The sequence below is a fragment of the Schistocerca nitens genome, chromosome 2 (genome assembly GCF_023898315.1).
Source record: "Schistocerca nitens isolate TAMUIC-IGC-003100 chromosome 2, iqSchNite1.1, whole genome shotgun sequence".
NCBI lineage: Eukaryota > Metazoa > Arthropoda > Insecta > Orthoptera > Acrididae > Schistocerca > Schistocerca nitens.
This window is the reverse complement of record NC_064615.1, coordinates 401,470,008-401,494,924: the sequence shown is the minus strand read 5'-3', so window position 1 is coordinate 401,494,924 and position 24,917 is coordinate 401,470,008. Positions and strand designations below refer to the sequence as shown.

At 40.0% G+C, this 24,917-nt stretch overlaps 1 protein-coding gene across 2 annotated transcripts in view; it reads right to left on the bottom strand.

Annotated features, from left to right (window-relative positions):
- Positions 1–566: 566 nt before the first annotated feature.
- LOC126236248 (uncharacterized) overlaps positions 567–24,917 on the bottom strand; it is a 413,771-nt gene continuing 389,420 nt past the window's right edge. For both annotated transcript variants that reach the window (XM_049945397.1, XM_049945398.1), the window contains exons 25-26: positions 14,227–14,380; positions 567–1,838 (exon numbers count right to left, since the gene is read on the bottom strand). In XM_049945397.1, the coding sequence (XP_049801354.1) occupies positions 1,545–1,838; positions 14,227–14,380 (448 nt within the window). In that variant the 3' untranslated portion in view covers positions 567–1,544. The remainder of the gene's footprint in view (positions 1,839–14,226; positions 14,381–24,917) is intronic.

Genomic DNA, 24,917 nt, shown 5'->3' with positions numbered 1-24,917 from the left:
TAAACAAACTACTTACATTGGGTAATGAATGAATCTGTCATGCAAAAATCAATATTTTTTGTAACCGATTGTTTTATTTATTTATTTGGATTTTCCAAACTTGAAGGCCCAAGGGCTCCTTCCGCTCATTCTACTGAGCCAAAATTTCACACAGCTTATTTTTACTTGAAGTGGAACCAAGCTGGAGGATAGCTCAAAGAAAAGTAAAAAAGAGTTACACGACTCCACAGGCAACTGCCATTCTATAATTACCAAGGAGAGAATCTCTGTTTTGTAAACAGCAAAAAAAAAGTTTCATACTTGCCTATTAGAGTTCAGTTGTGTCGATTGAACTCCATCACAATAATGTCAAAAACAGGTGAGAATGAAACTGAATTATACATGTACGCAGCTCCATTGTATTTTTTTAGGTACTGTATCAAAGCAGTCACTTCTATTGATAAAAATCCTGTTCATCTCTATTTACACGAAAAGTTTGTGTTAGAAAAGGTGCTATGAAATGAAAAGACAATGAACATGTTTTCAATTTATATACAAACAATATTTTTATACACATTATTACAATAATAAATAAACTGGCAGTCATATATATGTATTTGCTTTAAACATAGCTTACTGGCTAACACACTTTCATGCTTAACAAGAAGACACTCAGTTCTAGAAATTTACTCATTTGACAATAATAAGATTTAAACATGATTGTATCACTTACAATATCATTCATTCACACTTAAACTTTTTTGTGTGCAGCAGGTTCCTATATATATATGTCAGAGTAAATTTTCTATATTTGGAAACCCATCATGCTGAAGGTGTGAAATCATGAGGCCACTTAATTTTGTTTTTGACACTTTTGTGACCATCTTTTGACATTATTTAAACAGTGGGACATTGTTGCACAGTGCACACACAAAACTCCCAAGTTTCAACAGTAATACTTTGTTCCTTTCAGTTCTGTAGGTTATGTATAACTATTGTCAGACTGGGGAAGGGGAGGGGGGGGGGGTGGTTCTCTTATAAGATTTCAGGAGTTTTCAAGTCTTTCTTTGTTACTTGAGGAACTGGCTAGTGTTAAAAGTTTTACACACATATCCTTAAACTGAATGGTCACATAACAAGCTTTACAATTGGCTTTGGTATCGACAAGTAATTTTAGGCCAGTATCATCTGTATCTGTGGAATAGCAAACATATCTTTCTTATCATAATGAGAAAGAGTAGGAAAAACGTCAGTCTCTTACAGTATATGAGATGCCATTTACAATGCTTATTGTGCCTTTAACTATGTTGGAGGATGAAACAAAAATGGTTGCAATGTACATACAATATTTTGTACACACAGAATGTCATGAATGGCACTGTAATATCATTATTGTTGTTAGTTCCAACTGTTTTTGTAGTGTGAAAGAGGTTATCCTCATCACTTTCTGATTTGACAGCAACAATTGTTTCTGATATGGTGTCAGAGTCTTTGTGGGAGATCATTTTCACTTTTCACCGCATCAGAAATACAAGATATCATTCTTGGATTCTGAAATACAGCACTCAGCCAACAAAACTCGATAGGTCAGGCAGTTTAAATGCTACTCCAAGAGGTGCTGGACGTGGTGATCTCGGTCGTGGCCTAGGTCTCTGCCTAGGAGGGGGTGGCAAAAGACCTATGGGTACAGAAAGTTCTCTTGCTCTCGATGGCAATGGTGCAGCAGGTGAGTCACCATCAGGTACTTGAAGCAGGAATCCACACTGTGCTGTGCATACATCGTCACGAAACACTGCATCGCGGCCTGAGTCGCGCACAAGCTGACTGCAGTCCGATATCCTCAGCGAAGCACACTGTGCCTGAAAAATTAAAAAAAAATACATCTTTGACACACTGTTGTTTTTAAAGTCAATCTTTTGACTACTTTGATGCTGTCCTTCATCTTGTCCTATATTGTGCCAATCTTTTCATTCTGTGTAACAATTACACCCAACATCTGTATTACATGGTCTTGTCTTGATCTATGTTTATTTTTCCCCTTACTGCTTCTTCCAGATCCAGGTTAAGTATTCCTGGAAGCTGGAGCAGATGTCCCACTAACCTCTCTCTCCTGGTAAGCAACTTCTATTCTCGCCCACTTCTTTTAGAGACTACTTCTTTTGTACTTTATATGTCCACTTAGTTTTTAATGTTCTTCAATGGCATCACATTTGCAGTGCTTCCAGTTTCTTCTCATTTGGATTTTCAGTGAACCACACTTCCCTTTCATACCGTTTTGTGTTCCAAACATAAATTTTCATGAACTTATTCTTCATTTCGACATCATATGAAAATATTGCATCAGTAGAGACTTTTATTGAAGACAGCTTTCTTTGTGTGTGTTAATCTACTTCTGATACCTTCCTTGCTACAGACATTTTGTGCAGTCCTCCTTCCAACTAGGAGAATTGTTCCCCTTCTTCCACTACTTCGTCATTCCAAAATTTGATGTTAAGCAAGTCGTCGTTCTCCTCTCTAGTACTCTTCATCACTTTTGTCTTTGCTCTATCTATTGTTAAACCCCGTTCAATGCCTTTCAGAAAACAGTTCCTCTAAGACTCCGTTACATCTAACCTGGAGGACTAGGTTGTCTGCAAAGTGTAACATTGCTGTATGTTCCCCTTGATTTTTATTCCTCACCCGTAATTTACTTACACTTCCTTTACTGCTTCTTCAACATACAAGTGCCAACCCTGCCTAACATCCACCTTAACATGAACTTGCCTTTCATATTATTACATCCACTTACATTTTGTAAATGTTATAGATTACTTTTCTGTCCCTGTACTATAGCCCCAATCTTCTAATGACTGTGAATGTCTTGTGCTATCGTACACCGATGAAGGCTTACTGTAGATCCACAAATGCGTAGGAAAGTATTCTGAGTTTTTTCAATCTACCACTTGTGACCCCCATGTGATGTCAAAATTCATTTCAGGAAAGGGAAGAAGTCCCAGAGAAGCAAACTGATTCTTCCTCCAACCTATTCTTCAGTTTATTAACATATTCAGCTATTTAAAAATGTGACTTAGCAAACTAGCTGTCACATTCATCTGCACATAGAGTTTTGACACAAACTCAAACTGGTTCCTATAGTTCCCATATAATTCAATATCTTTGAAGAATATCATAGAACCCTGCTGGCTTGTCTGAGCCCAGAACATTCAAATGGGTCATCTGTTCCATATCAACTTCATCTTCTTCTACCTTTGGGACAGATCCTTTCCATAATAAGTCTTCAAGGTACTCTTGCCCTCTGGCTGCCTTTTCCTCTGCATTTAGTAGTTTTACATCTGCACTTCATAAGTTAACACTTTTACACTTTACTTCTAAGAGGTTACTCTAAACCATCCTTTACATCACATCAGTTTTTCGTAAAAGTGACCTTTCTCCATATCTTTGCAAGCTTCTCTCACCTTTCTGATTACTCTCAATATCTTTGCAAGTTTCTCTCACATTTCTGTTTACTTTAATTCCCAAGCAACCTATATTATTGTATTCTCACTTCATTTGTAAGATACTTATAGTTCCTTCCTTTGCTCATAAGGTCAAGTATTTTTTGAGACACGCGTGGTGGCTTCTTTCTGTTTCTATACTCACAGTTTTCTGCCATAATTTTACAGTCCTCTTCTACTGAATCACTCTTTACACTTTTACTCAGGCCTTCAGTCATAGTCTCTGAGAAATACCACTTCATATCGCTATGTCCTAAATTTTCAGTATTTAGTTTCATTTTTTTTCTCACCTTGAACTTCACCCTTTTGTTGATAACTACTAGTTTATGGCCTGAGTATATTTACTTATGTAGCTACGGTTTTCTGTCCAGGATTTGATTTTTAAATCTTTCTGTGACTATGTAATCCAGTTAATATTTCCCGGTGCATCCTGATCTTTTCCAAGAATACCTTCTCCAGTGATTTTGGAAGGTGTTCACCACAAACACTTGAAACCTACAGCACAACACTAATGGTGTCTCTCCCCTCTCAACACTTTCCGTCACTACATATTCTCCAATAACTTTCCTTTCCATCACCCCACGCAGAATAACATTGCAATCGCCCATGGCTACCAAATTTGCATCTCACTTCAAATATTTTACCAATTCTTCTCTTTTCTTGTGTATTTCATCATTATGTGATTGTGATGTGTGCATGTAAACCTGTAAGACAGGTGTTAGTGTTTGCTTAGTTTCAATCCTTAATAATAATAATAATAATAATAATAATTCAGTCACTGTACTGGCCATAGTAACTTACCACATTATCTATATTTCTGTTCATAATTACACCATTCACCGTTCACTGATGCTCTTGTTATTAACCCATAATCATCTGACCAGAAAATTCTGTTCTTTCCACTTCACTTAATAATTTTTTTCCAATTATAACTTCAGCCTTCTCATTTCCCTTTTCAGGCTATCCAGTTTTCCAGCAACATTCAGACTTCTAACATATCACACAATGATTGGTAGAATGTTGGCCTTATTCATCCTCCTGCTGACAACCCCGTCAAGGGAAGTCCCTACACAGAGATCTAAATTGGGAACTGATTTACTTCCAAAATTCTACTGAACGAAGTGGCCATCACGAAATTAATTTTGGAAGACTACATGAGTTGTTATATGTTTTATATATCTTCAATGCAGTGGTTTCCATTGCATTCTGTATATTTATGCTGTTGACCATTGTTGATTCTTCCACCTTCAATGGCCTTTTCACACCCCAAAGGCAAGAGGGTGCCGTGAATCTCTATCCACTCATCAGTCCCCTTTTTGATAATTCCATTGGCAGTACGAGAGTGACATCTTATACCAGAAGTTTTCAGTTGCCTTAGCTGACAATTTTTATTCAAAACGTATGCAAAATAATATAGGTAGGAACTTCAGAAAATAAGTTACACACACTATCCCTTGCTAAGAGTATTTCACAACAAGATTTGCATGATGTCAGAAGAGTAAACTTATCTGGGTTTCCTGTAGAGAGCTCTTCTACACTATGGACAAGAGGTGCGTCACAGTGTATCTGGAATTGTTACCCGAAGTTGAAGAAAATGAGACAGTATGAATCATGTATGCAAAACATCTAAATTGCACACAGATACACTGTGAAATTCTGGTGGTACATGGACCAAATTTAATGTCACATCCAGTCATTGTGAAATGGTGTCCACAATTTTATAAAGGCTGCCCAGGTGTGGGTGATGCCGATTAGGAAGGAAAGCCTTTGACAGTGACCACAGATGACAATGTCTAGGCAATCATGAAGCTGAACGGACACCTAGGTGGAAAGCGATTTTCCAGTACTTCGGACGTTCATACAGCAGTTCTCAAAGACCCCCCCATGACCAAGTATCAGATTGGTAGAACATTCTGACTATTGCTTACAGACACATTGTAACCATGTTAAAAAATAGTGTCATATATCTGTCTCTTTGAAGTGTAATGCAGCATTCAATAAAAGTTACTTGTCTCACCTTAACACTGTGTAACTTACTTTATGCAATATCTTGTAATACAGTAATAAACCATGAAAGCCGTACTTACTAAGGACAAAAGTATCTTCAAATTCATATTGCATTGAGGAACACCCAGCTCTTGAGCATGAGTGCCTTCTTTCGGCAGTCTCCCAACTTTAGCAAGAGCTAAGCAATCTTTCGCATTCTACTTGCTCTACACATTTTGCTATCTGAAGTGACCATTGAAATGATCATCTATGTCAAATGTAAACCGTGATCTGTGAGAGCAGCATTGACACTTAGTTACTCCTTGGTTTATGCATTATTTTTGTCTGTTCTATGATTGTGCAACTGAAACTGGTATTATGAAATGAAAAGTAATTTGACTTTGCTCTTATGATTTATTCTGTTCATTTTTCCTATATCTTGTCTTACAAGTGCCAGAATTATCTTAAACTTGTTAATGCCATTTTTTGTGACACATCTAGTTGACCACTAACGCAGTAATGGGAGGCAGTGTATCACTCCATGGAAAATCCATGAAGGAATAATGACAATATTATAAGGATACTGACTGCTACTCCCTATACATACAGTGGAGACGTTAAGTTGCAGACGGGATCAATCGCTTCCCACGCCCGGGTTCCCGGGTTCGATTCCCGGCGGGGTCAGGGATTTTCTCTGCCTCGTGATGGCTGGGTGTTGTGTGCTGTCCTTAGGTTAGTTAGGTTTAAGTAGTTCTAAGTTCTAGGGGACTTATGACCACAGCAGTTGAGTCCCATAGTGCTCAGAGCCATTTGAACCATTTGAACCCTATACATACAGTGGAGACGTTAAGTTGCAGACAGGATCAACAAAAAGACTACTAAACAGGTAAACTCTCAACCAGAAACCAATAAGCCATCTTCTGCCTCAGAGGCCGGAGGTAGTGTGTGTGTGTGTGTGTGTGTGTGTGTGTGTTTTTTTTTTTTAGTTCAGAAGAAGGCCTTCTGGCTGAAAGCTTGCCTGTTTAGTCCTTTTGTCGTGCCTGTCTGCAAATCAGTATCTCTGCTAGATGGTGAGTAGCAATTTATATCCTTTTCATAAGATTGTCAATGTATCATTTTGGGAGGTTAAATTGCAGATAATGATCAAAATTATGTGTAACGTTTATCTTATGCTGGTATCAAAAATTACATCGTCTTTTATCCAGTTTTTAAGAGAGAGACAGAGAGAGAGAGAGAGAGAGAGAGAGAGAGAAAGGGGGGTCTTAAATTGATGACTTTTAATAAATCCATTATATAGATATTCAAACAATTTGAAGATAAGAAGCAGCATGTATGGCTAAAATATATTATCAAGGAAACATTTGTAGTGAAAAAACGGATTATTAAGAAAACTGTTAATACACTCCTGGAAATGGAAAAAAGAACACATTGACACCGGTGTGTCAGACCCACCATACTTGCTCCGGACACTGCGAGAGGGCTGTACAAGCAATGATCACACGCACGGCACAGCGGACACACCAGGAACCGCGGTGTTGGCCGTCGAATGGCGCTAGCTGCGCAGCATTTGTGCACCGCCGCCGTCAGTGTCAGCCAGTTTGCCGTGGCATACGGAGCTCCATCGCAGTCTTTAACACTGGTAGCATGCCGCGACAGTGTGGACGTGAACCGTATGTGCAGTTGACGGACTTTGAGCGAGGGCGTATAGTGGGCATGCGGGAGGCCGGGTGGATGTACCGCCGAATTGCTCAACACGTGGGGCGTGAGGTCTCCACAGTACATCGATGTTGTCGCCAGTGGTCGGCGGAAGGTGCACGTGCCAGTCGACCTGGGACCGGACCGCAGCGACGCACGGATGCACGCCAAGACCGTAGGATCCTACGCAGTGCCGTAGGGGACCGCACCGCCACTTCCCAGCAAATTAGGGACACTGTTGCTCCTGGGGTATCGGCGAGGACCATTCGCAACCGTCTCCATGAAGCTGGGCTACGGTCCCGCACACCGTTAGGCCGTCTTCCGCTCACGCCCCAACATCGTGCAGCCCGCCTCCAGTGGTGTCGCGACAGGCGTGAATGGAGGGACGAATGGAGACGTGTCGTCTTCAGCGATGAGAGTCGCTTCTGCCTTGGTGCCAATGATGGTCGTATGCGTGTTTGGCGCCGTGCAGGTGAGCGCCACAATCAGGACTGCATACGACCGAGGCACACAGGGCCAACACCTGGCATCATGGTGTGGGGAGCGATCTCCTACACTGGCTGTACACCACTGGTGATCGTCGAGGGGACACTGAATAGTGCACAGTACATCCAAACCGTCATCGAACCCATCGTTCTACCATTCCTAGACCGGCAAGGGAACTTGCTGTTCCAACAGGACAATGCACGTCCGCATGTATCCCGTGCCACCCAACGTGCTCTAGAAGGTGTAAGTCAACTACCCTAGCCAGCAAGATCTCCGGATCTGTCCCCCATTGAGCATGTTTGGGACTGGATGAAGCGTCGTCTCACGCGGTCTGCACGTCCAGCACGAACGCTGGTCCAACTGAGGTGCCAGGTGGAAATGGCATGGCAAGCCGTTCCACAGGACTACATCCAGCATCTCTACGATCGTCTCCATGGGAGAATAGCAGCCTGCATTGCTGCGAAAGGTGGATATACACTGTACTAGTGCCGACATTGTGCATGCTCTGTTGCCTGTGTCTATGTGCCTGTGGTTCTGTCAGTGTGATCATGTGATGTATCTGACCCCAGGAATGTGTCAATAAAGTTTCCCCTTCCTGGGACAATGAATTCACGGTGTTCTTATTTCAATTTCCAGGAGTGTATTTTGCTGCCTAAAAATCTTCATGGAGTTCTGGATTAGCATAAATCCCCAGTTTCAATTTGTATTATACCTCAAAATTTCACTCTTCTTCATGGGGGGGGGGGGGGGGGGGGAACCATTATCAGTACTGATGTGGTGAAACAAAGGTCCTTCCTTCATGTCTAGTGACTTTCATCTAGCCATTGCTGGGGGAGGGGGACTGGTATGGTATGCTATGTTATGGTATGCTATGTTATGGTACATCATATCTCCTATTCTGGAGAAAACCAACCATACCTGTATATAGGCTATTATTATGATGGGGTTGTAACTACCAAGCATTTTAAGGTAACTGCCAGTGCTCTCCCCTGGGACGAATCCGTGTTTCCTTTCTGTCTGCGTCTTGTGTAACCACTTGGTCAAATGTGACATGTTACAAAGTGTTTGTGAATCGTGTTTTAGAGATGTGATGTGAGAACCAGTCCATAGTTTACCTAGGTGGGTGTGGAAAACTGCCTAAAAACACATCCGGGCATGCAGGCACACTGGGCCCCATTGTTAAACCACAAGGTATTTTTTTGGTATGGGAACAGCATGCTTCTCTCTGTCCCTGACTAAGTGATGTGAAAGAAAGGTATGACATTCATATCATGGACAAAAAAATAAGAAAGATGAGAAATTAGTAGGCATATTAAATAAATTTTTATGGCATTTATATAATGATCCTTACTAATAAACTATTATTTATATTCAAATACTCCAGAAGGCAACACACTCCTGCTCCATAGTGATATTACTTCTTCACTTCGGCCTATAATTCAGTAACTTGATTTCAAATAATTCCATACAAAAATTTTGGTATTTTTCACAACCTGACCTGTGGAATGAAATATTACTTAAATTTATACATGTTTTTCTCTGCATGTAACCACTGTACAAAAAATCTCCAGTACAATAAAAAATCCTGATTAGAAACCAGTGGTAGTGTAAGTACTTTGGAACTGCTGCATCATACAACCTCCTAATATTATTGGTAACACTGAATTTGGGGTGCACTGTGGGAAATTTCTTATTTTAAAATAACATAAAACAAAGTATTGTAGATACCAGTTTCATTCTGTTTCCCTTACATAGAGGTACATTTGAAGTTTAATTTATTAGGTTTTGAAAATGATATCTTGAAGGTGGCCTCTGTACTCTTCAATGCATTTGGGGAATCGAAATTGAAGTTTCAGTCCACTTTGTCCAGCATGTCTGTCTATGTTGATAATAGCAGTACAGATACTGTTCTGCACCTCACCAGGGTCTGTGGACGATTGGTATACACCAAATATTTTAAAAAGCTCAATAAGAAAAAGTTGCATGGGGCTAAATCTGCAAGAGTGCTGGCCACTGAAGATAGCCCCTCAAAAAGATGAGACAGTTGGGGAAGTGTTTTCCCAAGTGTGCCACTGACGTTCATGCTCTGTGAGCCAGGTGGCACTGTCTTGTTGGAAGCACACATCCCTCACATCCATTTCTTCAAGTTTGAGAAGAAAAAACTCCTTAATCGACTGGAAATAACACTCAGAAGTGGCCATAACTGTCTTATTGTTGTCTGTCATAAACTGAGGGCCAGTTTGTTGGTCAATTTGGGGCAGGGAACCAAACAGCAAGGTCAGCCATCTCACCCGGAGTAGGGAAGGAAGTTGGTGTGTGCCCTTTCAAAGGAACCATCTCGGCATTTGCCTGAAGCGATTTAGGGAAATCACAGGAAACCTAAATCAGGACGGCCGGATGGGGGTTTCAACCGTCGTCCTTCCAATGCACACCAGTCATTCTGTAAATAGGTGCTACTCATGAAGTTCCTAGGGGTTTGTGCCACTCACATGTTTTGTTTATTTACACATCCAGACATATCTAAATACCCATTGTCACTGAAGAAAACGAGGATGTCATGAGGCAGGTTTTCGATCAAGTCCTCACATGCAATATTATTATTATTATTATTATTATTATTATTATTATTTTTTTTTTTTTTTTCCCCCGCTATGGCCTTGCATCCCCCCATCCCCCAGAAATAAGTTCTGTGACTGTAAGCGACTTCAACAGCTTAAGTTTTCACAGATGTCCCTCTGTGAGAAAGTTGCAATTAAGAAAATGAGGTCATCAACACCTAATATTCTAATATCTGAAGCAGTCATAGGCAGCAACAAGAAACACATTCATAGCTTTGATTCTGAATGGTTTGAATGGAAAAGTTGGTTTCATAACTGTTTATGTATTAGCTGCTTGTAGGTGACGTAACATAGACAAAATATGGTTTTAGAAATATAAAGAAAATGAAAGAAAACCCCAAAAAGTATGAGAAGTCAAAGAAGCATGTTGATAATGTAGTTTCACAGTCACTTTTTGGATCTGTTAGCATTAAGATGAAACGTACTGAAGCCTACAGACTTTGTCAATGAAAATAATATAAAGTTAAAAGGAAGGTCAGCGTTGGCCATAATATTGATGTTTTATTAATAGTAGAATCGATTTTCGATCACATATTGATCATCTTCAGTGCTGTACAAATTAAACTCAGACACTGGTATCAAGTTATCGATAACCAAAACTGAGAAGTGATCAGTTTTGGTTATTGATAACTTGATACCAGTGTCTGAGTTTAATTTGTACAGCACTGAAGATGATCACTATGTGATCGAAAATCGATTCTACTATTAATAAAACATCAATATTATGGCCAACGCTGACCTTCCTTGTAATTTAACATATAAGGTCATTGTGCACACAGCACTCCATGGAGTCGCCAATTAATAATATAAAGGTTAAAAAGAACCATGAAATTTTGTCCAAAACAACAGACCAAATTTTGTTTTGTGGGAACTCTGAAACTCCTTTACATGGACTTTATGAAAAGGATGCTTCAGTAAATCCAGAGGTATTTAAGGGATTAGTAACTTCTGCATCTACATTGGATTCAGATTTATTTAGAATCCTATGCAGTTTTCAAAGGTGTTTCTAACACGATTCAGTGAGAGATACTTGACTACATGCTACAAAACAGATAAGGACAGATATTAGAGAAGCTTTCTTTGTAGCCCTCGTGGTTGATGAAACAACAGATGTTTCAGAACATACTTAAATGGATCTTGTTGTATGGTACATATTGAATCGGAAAATATTTGAACATTTTTTGAAAGTCTTTATTTCAGAAAACCAAACTACAGACTGCATATCAAGATGTATTTTAAAATAATAGGGCATAATCCTTCAAGGAGAAACTAATAGCGCAGACATTTGATGGTGCAAATGTCATGAAAGGCAAAAAGCTGGATTTCAAGCAAAGTCAATGCAGTTTGTAGTAATACACATTTCATTCACTGCTATGGACACTAACTTTAGTGTAATAAAGAGATGTGCAGCAAGTATTGCATGAAATGTGAGAATATTTTTCTCTAACATTCTATCTATTCCATAATTCTTCTTAAGACACTGCAATGCGTGTCCATTCTCAAGAAGCATATGGATGTCAGGCTTCCACATCAATCTCCTGCAAGATGGAACTACAAATTATCAATCGTAAGCAGAGTTCATGTAAATTTCCAACCATTAAAAAAGAGCTTACTGAATTTCAGTGAATATCAAAAACAGTTGAAACCTTTGCTGAAGCAACAGGGATTTTAAAATACTTGAATAATTTACACTCAAATGCAATCTTGAGTAATTGTGTTATAGTTAATGACTATATAGCAACATTCGAAAACTGCTACTTTAGAATTAAGAAACTCAAAGCTCTGTGAGAATTCTTTAAAGACTTTCATGGTAAAAACTAAGGAAGTGTGTGACAATACGTGTTGATACAATGGACAGTTAGTCTTCTACATCTACATCTACATTCATACTCCGCAAGCCACCCAACGGTGTGTGGCGGAGGGCACTGTCATTACCTCCCTTTCCTGTTCCAGTCGCGTATGGTTCGCGGGAAGAACGACTGTCTGAAAGCCTCCGTGCGCGCTCTAATCTCTCTAATTTTACATTCGTGGTCTCCTCGGGAGGTATAAGTAGGGGGAAGCAATATACTCGATACCTCATCCAGAAACGCACCCTCTCGAAACCTGGCGAGAAAGCTACAACGCGATGCAGAGCGCCTCTCTTCCAGAGTCTGCCACTTGAGTTTGCTAACTGCTAAATTGTTCAGCAAGAAATGCTTCACTGGTTTTAAGAATGAACGTCCTACACAAGAGATAGTGCTGTCTGCTGAAGTGTATTCCATTACTCACAAAGAAAAGCTTGGAATGGAATAATAAATGTGACATTCAGTCATATTGAAAATTAACTGAGTTGCTGAAATTTATCTTGGGGAAGAAAAAATCTGGACAATGTTTTAATGAAATTATGAACATCAGCGGCAGAATGCTGGTTTTCAACACTGAAAAGAATGAAAACTTCTAAAAAACCCTATGAATTCGGAAAGACTAAATATGCTTACAATGCTGTAAATGGAGACAAATTCCCGCAAATGTCATCCAGAGATCAAGGAGAAAATTACTGATTTTTTGTGCAACTTGAAACAAGAAGGATGGATTATCTTTTTAAATGTATAGATCAAGCTTTAACTGTAAAAAAATTAGGTTAAAGAAAGTACAAAATATTTTACTTTGTTCTTTTAGGATGCCTGCCTCTGTGCAAGACCCTCATGTAGCAGGACCTGGGTTTGGTTCCTGGTTCTGCCAGGTTGTTTCTGAATAAATTTTCTTTTTATATGTGGTTTTTTTTCCACAAAATTTTAAAACAAAGGCTAGAAATTTTATAGAGCAGGACCCCACAAATTTCAGTTATGAGCCAGAACCGCTGAAAACCCTACAATAAAGAAACATTAACATTTACTTTACAAGCCTTTTGACAACCAATATCTACAGTCAGGTGATAGAGAAATTGTTTGCCATATAATTGCCATGATGTGTGTAATTTAAATTATGGTTTGTGTAATGCATAAGTGCCTCTAGACAGAAAGAGATCCATGAGGAGGTGCATATCACAAACTCTATGGTGTACTGGTGTATGCTCCGATGTCTGATTCTGAATAACTGTTATATTCTTGCAGTTTTATGTTTCTAAAAATTCCCATGTATACTGCATGTATTACTCGCAGGACCCAGTTTCTTCCAGCGTAGACACACAAGTTGTAATGGCTTTATCCCGGCTATTATACAATGCAATGATTTGGCCAATAAGGAAAACCTGTCATGGGTTGATCATTACCTTTAAATTTGAGAAGATATCACAGCAATAAATATTTATGAATCAAGATAATATGATTTTCCTCAGAATCCAAGCGTTTACCAAAATAGCATGCAAAATGAGTGCATTGGATAAATATGAATTTTGAACTTATTTCAGGCACAGTATGCTCTCATTAGTTTTTATTCATTACTCTGACAGTCATTCTCCAGCAGAGAGATACTGCTGATTGTAAATGAAGACACTGTATTATAATTTCCATTAGTCCAAACTACACAAATAGTTCCATCTACTTGTCCCCTACATTCAAAACAGTACAGTGATGTACAATCTGATTAAAATTACTTGTTAGATGACACTTCACACCTTGGAGAATAGTTCCTCCGATCTGAGCTATCAGTTTTACATGCAAACTGTCCACTGTGGCCATCACCACACCAAGGTCTCACTTTACCTACAGTTTTTTAGTAGAACATTGTATGCTTATAATTCATTAATAGGCAATGCTGGCAATCTATTTGACTGCCACCGACTGCAATGGGCAAATTCACTTTGACCTTACAGTCACATCACACAAGCTGTTATCCAAACATCATCTAATGTGCAGCTGACAGCAGATGAGGCAGCAACATAGAATCCCATGACAAACATCAAATGGTAAATAACAAGTAGTTTTAATCAGAGTATAGCCACACAATTCCCTTGACTGAGCTACATGAAAGTGACAGAAAATACTTACACCTTCCGATGTGCAGATGCAGCTTGTGCAAGGAGAAGGGAAAATTGTTTCTCCAAGAGCAAATGTGCGTCCACCCATCTGACAGCCATGGCGTGTCTCTCTCCAGGCATTAAAATCTATGGCTGGTAGTGAATGGCATGGTACTCGGGGATTCCTGCAAGGTTATGAAACAATACTGCTAATTACACATTGTTAAAAATTCATGGTTGACCTGAGTAGTGGTCAAGAAAGAAAAATTTCAACTTTACTTTAAATGAATTTAATGTTGATGTATGTTTTAAGTAGAAGGCACATTATTGTGTAATGTAACTTCAGTATGATATACTCCTCTTTTGCGTAATTTTCTATTTACTATGTTTATGTACAGATTCAGCTTCTGCCTAGTTTCATATACTGAACAGCGACAGAACTGGTACACCTGCCTAATATAATTTACCCCCCCCCCCCGAGCCTGCAGAAGTGCCGCAACATGACGTGGCATGGACTTGCCTAATGTCTGAAGTAGTGCTGGAGGGAATTGACACCATGAATCCCGCAGGGCTGTCCATAAATCCGTAAGAGTATGAGGTGATGGAGATCTCTTCTGAAGAGCACTTTGCAAGGCATCCCAGACATGCTCAATAATGTTCATGTCTGGGGAGACTGGTGGCCAGTGGACATGTTTAAACTCAGAAGAGTGTTCCTGGAGCCACTCTGTAACAATTCTGGACCTGTGGGGTGTCGCATTGTCCTGCTGGAATTGCTCAACTCCATCAGAATGCACAATGGACATGAATGGATGCTGGTGATCAGACAGGATGCTTACATACATTTCACCTGTCAAAGTCGTATCTAGAAGTATCAGGGGTCCCACATCACTCCAACTGCACATGCCCCACACCATTACGATAGGTGCAAATTGAAACAGTATAATGTGGCCCAGTACAGCGCGCTTTTTTGTAACTTCACTGTTTCAAATGGAACCAACAAATTGGGACGCGACTGGGATGTGAAATGCACCAGATCGCATGTCGTAGTGGTTGTGGCACAGTTTCTCACACCACATGAGCACTGCAGGAGGGGTGAGGCGGGGAGCAGGAAGGCAGTCCTGCCATATGCACACTTTGGCATGGCACTTATGGATAGTGGAAGTATATCCCATCTGAAAAATACTGCCATACAGTATACTGAATTTTATTGTCACTGAGTAGAGTTTCGTTTTTCTCCGTTTAAGCGCTCCATCTCTTTTTGTTAGTACATAACAGTTTACAGTTACATATATCTGCATACTTTTTTGTTTTGTTTATTCTCTTGTCAAGAAAAATGCACAGTTCAATAACTGGGGACCCATTAGCCACTGAGATTGTATCTTCTGCCTCCATTATGTCTTCAGATCGTAAGAAGGTACAGACTATTCATCGTGAGGTAGTGAATAAGTAAGGAATATCATAAAATCATGTGACTTAGAAGCAAGGCAGGAAACTAAAATACGGTTATGTGTTTGCTGTCTGTTATGCTGATCTATCTCTACAATGTGTTACAAAAGGTCGAAAAGGGGTCATTTCCACAGGTATGACCCCTTTGTGCTCCTGGTAAAAAGCATCTGAGATATGAAGTACATAAGTTTCACTATCATTATTTGGATATGGATAAAATAAGGCATTATACTATGAAAATGTTGACATCACAGTCAAGAAGCCCTCATGAATGACGATGTTTTAATCAGCACACCGTGATGAGAAAAAGCATTTCAGTGGTTGCATACACACTATCAGCATTAGTAAACTAATTATACAACAGGCTACACAAATGCAGTAGTAGTTGGTATTATTCCGAAAGTATGAATATCCTCTAAGAGGATGGTGATTTGATATATTTAATTTGTTGAAATGTATTGCTGACAACGGCAGATCTAATTTCATGACAATGTTTTTTGAATGACATGAACTCTTCCTCTCACAAAGCACACTTGGCTAGCTTCCGCATTACTTTCACAAGCATTATTCTCAGCTGCTGACGATACACTGACCATTGTGTTGTGCCACATATCAATTGTTTACTTTTCACAATAACAACTATTTTATTCGCAAAACACACATTGTCAGTTTGGCCAGACGTAGATGAGAACCAGCATTTCGAATGTGCATGTCATTCCGAATGAAGGGTATGCTCGTCATTATTTTAATACTGCTCAGATGAAGAAAAGAAATAAAATCCTTTGGTAAGTTTATATTCCAGTCGCTCAGTGTTAAAAATATGATGGGGTATGGGATTCAACCAGAATTCCAACAGAATTGCCGATTTATTACTGTGTGACTGTTAACCTTTTCTCATTTGAAGAAGCATCACCATTTATGAGCAACGGGCACATTTCTCTTGCTGACGGGTTTAATTGTACTTTTTTTGCCAAAACGCAGTATAATTTGCACAAACTCATTTTTGAAGCAGCCATTGTGTCAGAATTCTGAAACAGTGTGTCTCACTAAACAAATAATTGGCGACCAGAGAGCTCAACAGTTTACGAAAAACCTCACTGCGTCGGATTGTGGTAACATAAGAGAAGAAATTTCAGGTTTATTTTCATACTAGGAAACTCTTGTTTCACTAACTTTCGATAACTCTTAAAGAATCACAGTCACTGGAATTTAAAAAATAAAATAGAAAGTACAACTTCTGATATATCATCATAGATAAGAAAGTTCAGTGTGTTTATGAAGTGGCAAAGTACTTTTCTCGTTGTGTGACATCATTCACCAAAATCTCTTTTTGAGCTGTTTAGGGGATATGAGGGATGTTGTAAATATTTCATTCTCGCTGGTGTGGGATCGGGAGTGAATGCACTACATAGGATCCATTTTCTCAAGATCGGAGACAGAGACCTCCTCCCAAGTCTAAACAAAAATTCAATACGTTAGCTAAATTTCATGCATAAATTTCATATGGTGTAATACACACCAAATGCAAAATCATAGCGACCCCTAATTTTCATTGCGAACTTTTTGAATGTTGCATAGTGTCTTACTAAAATGTGTATATCACAATAAGTATGACCATTAGCGAGATGACGGGCACTTCGCCGCGAGGCTGACATATAACACTACAAGTAAAGCAAAAATCCAATGTTTTCACTGAATAGTTCCTGTAAAATTGTTTCAGAAAGATTAAAGGGTGAGAAGCTTGTGTATGCGTCGCAATATGTGCAGGACCAGCAAGACATGTGCAGAATATGCACGTCACGCTGTCGTGTCATGTCATGTCGTATCCCACATACTACCCACGTCTCAATTTGTGCTTAGCATTACAGAGCCTCCACTAGCTTGAACAGTCCCCTGCTGACACGCAGAATCCATGGATTCATGTGACTGTCTCCATACCCGTACACATCTATCCGCTCATACAATTTGAAATGAGACTCATCTGAGCAGGCAACATGTTTCCGGTCATCAACAGTCGAATGTCGGTGTTGAAGGGCCCAGGCAAGGCCTGTGTTGTGCAGTCATCAAGGCTATACGCGTGGGACTTGGGCTCCAAAAGCCCATATCAAAGATGTTTCATTGAATGGTTCACATGCTGAGACTTTTTGATGGCCCTGCATTGAAATCTACAGCAATTTGTGGAAAGGTTGCACTCGTGTCATGTTGAATGATTCTCTTCAGTTGTTGTTGGTCCTGTTCTTGCAGGATCTTTTTCCAGCTGCAGCGATGTCAAAGATTTGATGTTTTATGAGATTCCTGATATTCACAGTACACTCGTGAAATGGTCATACAGGAAAATCCCCACTTCATCGCTACCTCAGAGACACTGCGTCCCATCACTCATGGGCCAACTATAGCACCATGTTCAAACTCACTTAAATTTACTATTGTAGCAGCATTAACCGATTTAACAACGGCACAAGACACTCGTTGTCTTAAATAGGTGTTGCCGACTGCAGCACCATATTCTGTCTGTTTACATATCTCTATATTTGAATACACGTGCCTTTACTAGTTTCTTTGATGCTTCAGTAATGAATGTAAGTCATAGTTATGTTTAAATATCATTTTGTTTTTCCAAGATGCTCCCTACTGTACAAGTAGTACTTCTTATATAAACTATGCAGAGGCAATGTTTTCAGGCTTTTAAAAACTTCTACAGGAATCCCTGTATTTTGCCTGGTTTATCGCTCTGATAATCTTTTTCCATATTTTATCTATTTATTTTTTAGATGTGGAATTCCCCCCAAAAAAGATTCTGTATATCAATAGCTACTGTGTAATGCTATAGCAAATAGTCACCACTGACAAGCAGATTGTTTTTTGAGTAAGAATTTTAACAGCAAATGTAAATGGACAGTGGAACCTCGCATAGCAAGCATAATTCATTCCAGAACCTTACTCATACTGTGAAATGCTCATTAAGCAAAACAATTTATCCCATATAAATTAATATAAAATATGATGATGCATTTCGTGCAGAAAACGTACTAATACTTTTATCTCATTTATGACATTTATTCAAAGAAAATTATACACAGAGTATTATGTACTTTATTATTCATGATATATAACTAATTCTTTTTTACTAGGAAGCTATCCATAGTCAGAGGCTTCTTCTGACGCTTCGACACTTGGCGATAATGTGATCCAGCATTATCGTCAAAAAAATTTGTAGCATGCATAGCTACTGCTTTATTGCAGTGATGATTTTCAATGTACGATGCAACTGATTCCCATGTGTTCAGCATTTCTCTTATTCCACCAGAAGATTGCTACTTTGCTTTTACCACCACCACCACCACCTCCTCCTCCTCCTCCTCCTCCTCCTCCTCCTCTGAACTCCTCTCCACAACTTCCTGCTATGAAATACACTACAAATCCACAAGCTCTTCATTGGTCACTTCTCGGCTGTGACCTTCCACAAGCTCATCGATATCATTGTTATCCACTTCTAGTCCCACACTCATGGCCAAAGACGCAATCTCGTTGACTACAGGGTCCGCAGATACCGATTCAAAAGCCTCAGAGTCACATTCGAAAATGCACTCTGGCCAAAGCTTCACCCATGCAGAAATGAGAGTTCTCTTGATAATCCCTTCCCAAGCCTTTTCGATCACTTGATGCAGGCAACAATATTGAAATGATATTTCCAAAACACTCTGAGAATGAGATTGGTACATTCAATCAACTCAAAGCAATGCTCGAAGAGTGCTTTAGAGTAGCGCTTCTTAAAGTTAGAAATAATCTGCTGGTCCATAGGCTGGAGCAACAGAATAGTGCTGGGAGGCAGAAATTGGATCTTGATGAATTGAAATTCTTCAAGGAGGAGATCTTGTAAGCCTGAAGAATGGGCACAAGTGTTGTCCATAACAAGCAAGACATGAAGTGGCAGATTCATCTTGAGCAAATATTTTTTCACCGAAGGACCGAACACTTCATTGATCCAATTATAGAAAAGGTCACGTTCACCCAAGCCTTGTTGCTGGACCTCCACATCACATTGAACCTGCGCTTCTGGAATTTACTCTTCTTGACGGCTCTTAGAGAGTTTCTGAATGGTAAACAAGCAGTGGTTTAATTTTCAAATCGCCACTTCCATTGGTAGAGAATATCAATGTGAGACTGTCTTTCATTGGTCTGTGGTCAGGCAATGCATTCTCTGCTGGTATGAAGTTACGCTTTGGCACCTTTTTTCCAGAACAGACCTGTCTCATCACAATTAAAAACCTGTCGTGGCAGATAACCCTCAGATTCTAAGAGCATCTTGAAGTTGCTGATGAAGTTCTCAGCTATTTTTCTGCTTCACCATGCCTCACTTTGCTGCAGTTGTCAGTTCTTCTCTTAAACTTCTTGAACCACCCATGGCTTCTCTCGAAAACTCCTTTAGTCGCTCGTGATTCTGGCATTTTCTTAACAAGATCGGCAAAAATCATTCTCGCTTACCCACAAATGGTGTCCTCATTAATAGTGTTGCCTTACAATTGCTTTTCATTTATTCATATACGGAGTAATCTTTTGTTGTCATCCAGAATACGAAACTGGGGTTTAGATACTCCTGTCACTCCCTTTGAAGAATCTATCTCCTTAATCTTGTCCTTTTTCTTGAGGATAGTGCAAATAGTTGATGTAGACCGATTGTGTGAGCTAAATCAGCAACGTTCACACCACATTTGCATTTTTCAATGATTTTAAGTTTCATTTCTAAGGACATTTTCTTTCTCTTATGGTCATCTTGTTGCGGCTTTATCTTTGGGGACATTTCTATGAAGGCTGTTAAACTTTGCACAGAAAAAACACTGTGTGAACACAATTTTAGAAAAATATGTGATGACAAGCTGCACTAAGATGGTACTGAAAAATGTGTGCTGACAAGCTGCACTAAGATGGTACAGAGTGATAAACCCACACTGTAGTATGTACTGAAGACATTGTTCATATGCCACTGCCTACAATGAAAGGTGTTTATATTCTTGAACGTGTCGCCTGCCACAACCAATTGGCTGGTGATGTCGCAGTAAATAATCGTCACTCGTTATACAAAACCACTTGTTAAGCGATTCATTGTTTTACAATTTGCTTGTTATGCAAATTGCGAGTTGTGGGAGGTTCTCACATCATGAGGTTCCAATATATTTATTTATTTAGAATGTTTATGATGCATCTCTCACTTCAAATCCTCTTGAACGTATATCCCTAAAAATGTTGTATGACCCACATTTAAAACATTTTTCCCTTCAACGATAAAAACAGGGCTAGCAGGATGGAGGTTTTGTTTGGTGTGAGAGTTAACTGGTACAGCTTTTTCAGAATTAATGATGAGCCTGTTGGTCCTGAACAGTGGCACTACTTTGTATTACCGATGCTGCAGTTTCATTAGAATATTAGTGTCCTCTGTGAAGAGTACTGTCATTCTGTCTTTTGTTTTATCAGTGAAGTAATTTTCTAACAGCAGAAATGGGACAGGTCTCAGAATTGACCATTGTCAGATTCAGTACCTGATTTACAGCTCATTACTGTTAAAATTAGAAATTCTATCTGCATGAACCCTCATTTTCCTAGCTCCTTGTGGAACTGAAATGGCTCATGATTTGTGAAACAAAAATTCCTCCCATACATTGACTGCATCTACCACCCAACCACCAGAGATAGAAATGGTCTGATGAAGGAGTAACAGATGTATTGGATGGTTATAATCAAACTTTCCCTATTTAATACATTAAAACACAGAAACTAATTGTCGTACAAAGGTATGCTGGCTACCTCTCTAGATATGCTGCACTTGACAGCAGCACATGTGTGAATGCTGCCCTGATAAACCCTGTCCTTCAGGTAGCCCCACAACCAGAAATCACCGGGAGTGAGATCAGGTGATTGTACAAGCCAAGCATTTGGAAATGATCGGCTGATAATTTGATGGTTTCCAAATGTGTTTTGGGAAAGCAGGTGAACTTTACGAGTGATGTGTGGCGGGGCCCCATCTTGTCAAAAAAAACTGTTGAGTTCAATGCCTCTCTCTCCCCTATAGGGTGGGTATGACATGCTGGCAAAGCATATTGCACTAATGTTGGCCAATCACACTGCACGTCTTTGGTCCATGACCGCCAATCTATTCAAAAAAGAATGGGCCAATGACTAACATAGCCGTGAAGCCACACCATATGGTGACACATTCACCATACAGAGAAACTTCATAGACAGTAACTGAGGGTTAAGATATGCACACTCAGCAATTCTGTGTGTTCACCTCACCTGTCAGAGAAAAATGAGCTTTGTTTGCCCATAGGATGGTCCCAGGCCCTCATCAACTTCAACCCTTATGAGAAAGTGGAGAGCAAAGTCAACACATCGTTGTGTGTCCTGTAGTGCACGCTGGTGTACAATCTGGATTTGTGTGGACACCATTTAAGAATGGTTCGAAGCACATTCCATACAGTGGACAACGGGATGTTCAACTGTTGTGACATAGCACGCTCACTGCCTGATGATCAGGAATTGCATGCAGCATTGTCTGCCACAGCAACAGCGATTTCATCAACCACCTATGGTGCAACTAGTCGTCGATCTCTTCTTGGAGCTATGCCCAGTTCTCCAGTTGATGTGAACTTGTCGCAGTTCTGAAGTGCATGCTCCGCAGAGCAGGTGGAGAAGGAGGATCCTTCTGTAATCCTTTCAGCCGGTGATGTTCTAGAAGTGCAGCTGTGTTGTTTTGATAACAGGGCTTCACCAATAATTCCCTGCTCCTTTTGTCCAAGCTCATGTTTACACGTCAACAAATGAACTGCAGCTGGTCAGGTGTGTGAGACTATGAATCACGATGACTGAGTATGGCATGTGGCGATCATAGTTGGAACTGGACGGTGGCGCTGTGATGAATGGAAATCATGCACCCCACATGCTGGACATTAATGCTACCACGTTTGGTATTCTTATGGTATTAGTTTCCATTTTGTAATGTATTAAATAGGGAAAGTTCAATTATAACCACCCAACATAAAACATGAGGAAGAGCATTCGTGGTGAGCTAAAAAAGAATGATGTTTTTACCATAACTTTAAACTCACTTCTGAACTTGCCGGACTATATTAAGGTGAGACCCATCTGACAAAGTATGAATACACATTGCAAACCTTCTATAATGTTTTAAATGTCAACAGTATGGCCATATAATTTTTGCATTTGGTGGACAGGCAATGTGTGGTAGATGTGGAAGAGCAGCCCATGATGCAGGTGTCACTTACTCCCTTGCAGAATGCTGCATCAATTACTCTGGTGTTCATGGAGCATGGAATCAAAGCTGCAAAATATTTCAGGAGGGAAAGAAGATTTAAGAGAGGAAAATAACCTACACAGAGGGCCGTGTTGAGACAGCAAAAAGAAAAACAAGCAAATGTAGCAAAATCTCACTGAAGACAGTTTCTATACTGCAGCAGAGCCTGAATGGGTTCAGGATTCATGTGGAGGAACACAACGCAAACCAATACAGCTGGGTCTGTGAGAGACTCACTGTGAAGAGCCTGACACCACTGTACAAACAAGGCACTGCAGCCTTCATAGAAGGGGTAACCTCTGAAGAGAGAGGGCTCGAAGTTGTGAAGCTATACCCATTTATGACAACCTGCAATTGGTTGTGCCACATAGGGAGACACTATACTCCTTACATCTGTCTGCTAATTATGATATAGTTCCTCAGGGTGTTATGGATCATTGCACATTTCCCCATTGTAATGAGCTATTGAGATCCATGACCACCTCTCCATGAAGGTTGAGAACGTCAGTTCTCAGAAGCATGATGTTTGCTGTACATGGGGCAGAGCACACACTTCAGAACTGCTACAAGACCATTCTCTGCCACAGACCTCTTCATATGCTCTCCTGCCTGCAATACTGCTCTGGGAAGTAGTTGGCAGTTTGCACTTGACTGAACATTTCCCCATCTAGATATATCTGGTACAGCAAAGTACACCTGAATGTAAGCGGCCTAAGTGGATACTCAGAAAAGCTAACTATGTGCTGTACAACTGACTGTGTTTGAACATTGAGACAATAACCAGAGGTGTGTGAGTTACAGTATGCCATTGCAATGGTGATCCACCAAGCCATAAAAGTGTTCAGGCCATCTACAGAGATTGCCTGTGGTTTGATGCGGTGAAGAGTGCCACTCTGCACCAGGGATCATATGCATAGTGCTGCACCGTTAAGTATCTGCAGAGGACATGACAATGCCACTACTTGACATGGCCTGTGCTCTACTTCAGGCCGACGGCAACTCTGTGACAAACGGGGAACAAAACCCTGTGATGGAAATAACTCACTGAGAGAACAGAAGTAGGGGAAACAAGGTGCATGTAACCATGGCAAAATGCACACAACAATAACACAGCATGTGGCTGGTGGGCGGCTAAAGACTGAGCACATGACAACTCTTGGTATGACCGTTACTCTAGGTCCGTGGTGGTGTAACTCTGCAGGAGCACTGGCCTGCTCCACTTACTGCCAATCATGAGTAAACACTGACATCAGTGAGTCTGCTCATATGACGTGACATAGGTGCCCTCGATGGCAGGTTCCTGAACTACTCTACTGTACTACCTATGTCAGTTCACCTGCCTTTATTGGGACGTCTGATGGCGGCAATACCAAACACAGATTCAAAGGCTAGTCAGCTATAGAGAATTAAGTAGTGATATTAGCTGAAGTATTAAGAAGAATAAAAAGAGAGCATGGCAGGAATTCCTAAATTCATTAAATCATTCCAATAGCTTGGCACAAGCATGGGAATCCATTAAAAGGGTATCTGGAAAGCAAAGCAGGACACCTACAGCAGCTGTATCATAGACGTGCTCCAAACAACACTACAAGGCAATTGAGAAATTAGCTGCTCATCCACCACCAAACAAAATCAGCATTATTACCAATTTTCTTCAGTCACAGATATCGACATAATCTCTGGGAGCATATGGAAGTTCTATGACTCTGCGATGTCTCCAAGGTGTAATTAGGCTAACTTAAGTATCTAATTTGCTACTGAAATATCTCCAGACAATCACAATGAAGGAAGTTGTTGAACTGACAAATCTGATATGATAAAAACTTTGTGAAGCATTTTTTCAAGAATATCACTGCTAAAACTAGTCTCAAGACTTGGAGACACTGCCTAGACAGTGATGCAGCAGCTCCTTCTACAAGTGGGAGCTAGATAAAGCAATATCTGACACTCATGATACTACACTCAGT